Genomic DNA, 3,616 nt, shown 5'->3' with positions numbered 1-3,616 from the left:
CAAACATAAAGCCTCAAACCATAAAACACCTGCAAGAACACAGTGGAATGGCCCCTCACACAGTACTTCACAGCAGGTTTTTAGATATGACACAAGAAGCACAGGCAACAAAGCAAAATAAACAAGTTGCACAGCATCAAAATAAATAGTTGCTGCACAGCACACAGCAAACAAAACCATGGAATGAAAATACAACCCTCCCAACGAGAGAAAAAATATTTGCAAGCATTAGTGAGCCATAGGGTTTAACATTCAAAATATAGGAAATTAAGTCAATACAATTCAAGAGCCCCAAAATATTTACACAAGGACATGAAAAAGACCTGAGGAGAACGGCTTCATTAAATATCAGCAAGTGCTAGGGAGACTGAGGCAGGAGGATTCCAGAAAGTTGCAGGCCAACCTGGGCTCCATGGTGAATTGAAGGCCAGCCTGAACTACAAAGCAACACACAATCACAAAAGAAAGAAACAAAACAGAACAACAACAACAACAAAAAGCCAAAGGCATGGCCTGGGACTCAAAGATTTTGCTTCCACTGAAGGGTTATCACTGTGTTGGGGTGAGGCTCATTGAAGGTTGGAGAAGGAGTGGGTGTGGAGACCTCAGGCACTTTCTGGTCAGGGTTGGGCTTAGTCAGAGACTTGTCATCCCAAAACAGCCTCAGGGAAGGAGGAAGGGCTCTCCTCCCTCTCTACCCTCTCCGCCTACCTGTTCCTTATATACCCACCGCTTTGTTCTCTTGCAGTGTTGACTGGAAGCCCACAGCACCAGCCAAAGTTGCCAGGCGCTAAGAGCTGCCCCAGGCCAAGGGGCTAAGAGCCAGTGAGCTTCTGAACCTTCAGCCTTCTGAACAACTGCGCATCACCTGGAGTCCGGACTGCATCCTGCCACAATACCCTCATCATGAACCGGTTCCAGGGCTGCCTGAGAGAAGGCAATCTCCAGGAGAAGGGGCAGCTTGAGGTCATCAAAGAGACCCGCAGATGGCTGAAGGAGCACAAACGCCTCTACCTGGCCACCCGCCGCCTGCTGCTGCTGGGTGGCAATGAATCTGGCAGAAGCACTATTTTCAAGCAGGCCAAGATCTTGGCCGGGAAGGTTTTGGATGGGGAGCGAGAGCAGGCCACCGCAGTGCACAACATCAGGAGCAACCTCAAGGCAGACATTGAAAGCCTCGTGGCCGCAGTGAGGCGCCGACCACCCCGTTTGGCGCTGGACAACCCTGAGAACCAGCTCAGCCTAGACTACATCGTGAGCGCCAGCGCCCAGCGCGACTTCAGCTTCCCACCCGAGTTCTATGAGCACGCCAGGGCGCTGTGGGAGGACGCGGGGGTGCGCGACTGCTGTGAGCGCGCCAGGCTGTGCGGGCTGATGGACTGCTCCGGGTACTTTCTGGACAAGATCGATGTCATCAAACAGCCCGACTATGAGCCCAGCCACCAGGACCTCCTCCACTGCCGCGTCCACACCCCTGGACTCTTTGAGACCAAGTTCCAAGTGGACCAGGTGAGGTTTCACCTCTTCTACCCAGAAGGTCTGTACTACAGCAGCCGGGTATGGGCCAACTACCTGGACCATCTGAGCGCCATCGTCTTCATGGTGGACAGCAGCAGCTATGACATGAACTTCTCCGGGACCAACAGACTTCAGGAGGCCTTGAACCGCTTCAGGTCCATCTGGCGCACATGCCCCAGCTCCCTCTGTGTGCTTCTGTTCCTCAACAAGCAAGATCTGCTGGCCGAGAAAGTGCTTGCTGGCAAGTCCAAGATCGAGGACCACTTTCCAGAGTTTGCTCACTACACTCCTCCTCAGGACGCTACTCCCGAGCCCGGAGAGGACCCACGCGTCACCCGGGCCAAGTACTTCATCCGCGACAAGTTTCTCAGCATCAGCAGGGCGTGTGGCAGTGAGGGCTGCCGGTGCTCTGCTCACTTCACCTGTGCTGTGGACGCTGAGAACTTGAGGAGAGTGTTCAGCCAGTGCGCCAGCCTGGTCTAGCAGGTGCAGCTCCCAGAGCTGCTCCAGGAAGGGAGTCCTGCTGGAGTTAAAGCCTAAGTGCCATTGATTTAGTGCTTTAAGTTTATGTTGATTTGTACAGTTTGTGTCGGTACACCATATATCTTGATTCTTTTTTTCTGCCCACACTCTTTCACGTCTTTCCTGAACTCCTTGCCTTTCCTGTTCACAAAGCTCAGGTTTTATTTTGCCCTTCTTTTCTGTTTTTCATCTCCTTTCTTCCTTTCCCCTCTCCCCTGCCTCTTTCTATTTTCCTTTTGAAGAAATTGTTATAGCGATGTTTTCAGTTTTTCCTGCCAGAGAGATACTATGATGTTTGCACATGTGTGTCTGATTTATTTCACTTATGGTTATGTTCACAAGATCATTTACCAATGAATGTCTCAATGTGTTCTTTGTTTGTAACAGAACAACTTCGTATTAAAATGAAAAGAAACCACAACCTTTTTATCCATTCTTCCCTTAATGGTCATTTCAGTTGCTTCTAAGAGTTAGGTATTCCATACTATAAGCAAGGGTGGGCACTTATGGCTATGGTATTGTTACAGAAAAGCCAATGTCAAACCCAATGGGAGACACTTTGCATTGAGGATTTAGAAGTCGACTGTTTGTTATGCTAGCAGACCAAATCCAAACCATTCACAAAGAGCCAGTTTAGAATCCAGTTCAAATATAGTTTGCAAACCAGAAGTACAAGGTATTATATGGATTGAATGAATTCATGTATTGTCAGGAAAACTAAATCTAAATATATTTGTTTAAAATGAGTCATTTATTGTAACTTAGGAACATCCTAGGGATGAAGGAAAGGGATTAAAATGGAGCAAACAGAATTTAAAAGTATTTTTGCTAGGTTACATTGCACCAACCATAGTACTTGAAGCCAGTGAGAAGCAATGTATTTACGTAGGGGAAACATAAGCTGAGAAGAGTCAAATGGGCCCTGCACACCATCAGAAGCAAAGCATGTGGACTCAGACAGTCAAGGCTGTCTAAGTTCAGCAGGGTGTTCACAAGACAGGCAGCAGGAGCGTAGGTAGAGGCTACTAGTGGATTTGAACTGGGTGTAACTTGTCTATAAGTTTGTTATTGCATAACTATACTTTTTCTAATCATATAACTATGCTTTTATACTATTATGCTGTTAATTATTCTAACAAGATACCCCAAGGTGAATAAACTCAATCAATATAAACAGGTAGAAGAAATAAATATGGTTGAGAGGAGACAAGGGAAGCCATAATTTTAACATCTGCTTTTAAGAAAAACAGCTGCAATGGTACAGCAAAGATACTTAGATGGGGGCTGGGGATTTAGCTCAGCAGCGTAAGCGCCTGCCTTGCAAGCAGGCAGTCCTGAGTTCAATCCCTGATACCGATAAAAACGAAAAAGACAAAAAAAAAAAAAAAAAAAAAAGATACTTAGGTATTTCCCTTTAGAGAAACTCAGACAACAAGGTTTTTAGCCAAGGGTGTAAAAGACCCAAGAATAGAGCCAGGCTCATCATTTGTCATTATCAAAAGCATTATCAGAATTTGGCATTCTCATTTGTGCATTATCAGAAGCAAAGCACCATCACTCTTCCCCTAGGAATCGA

General features: G+C 46.7%; 1 protein-coding gene across 1 annotated transcript; it reads left to right on the top strand.

Annotated features, from left to right (window-relative positions):
* The first annotated feature begins 906 nt into the window (after positions 1–906).
* LOC100718981 (guanine nucleotide-binding protein G(s) subunit alpha-like) lies at positions 907–2,001 on the top strand. Its single transcript, XM_063249483.1, has one exon. It carries the CDS (start codon positions 907–909, stop codon positions 1,999–2,001), a length of 1,095 nt encoding a protein of 364 aa, XP_063105553.1.
* Positions 2,002–3,616: the final 1,615 nt, after the last annotated feature.

Source organism: Cavia porcellus, unplaced genomic scaffold (genome assembly GCF_034190915.1).
Source record: "Cavia porcellus strain 051 isolate PalLab524CR breed Dunkin Hartley unplaced genomic scaffold, mCavPor4.1 scaffold_5, whole genome shotgun sequence".
Lineage (NCBI taxonomy): Eukaryota > Metazoa > Chordata > Mammalia > Rodentia > Caviidae > Cavia > Cavia porcellus.
The sequence above is the reverse complement of the archived record's forward strand: the minus strand, read 5'-3'. Positions and strand labels throughout refer to the sequence as shown.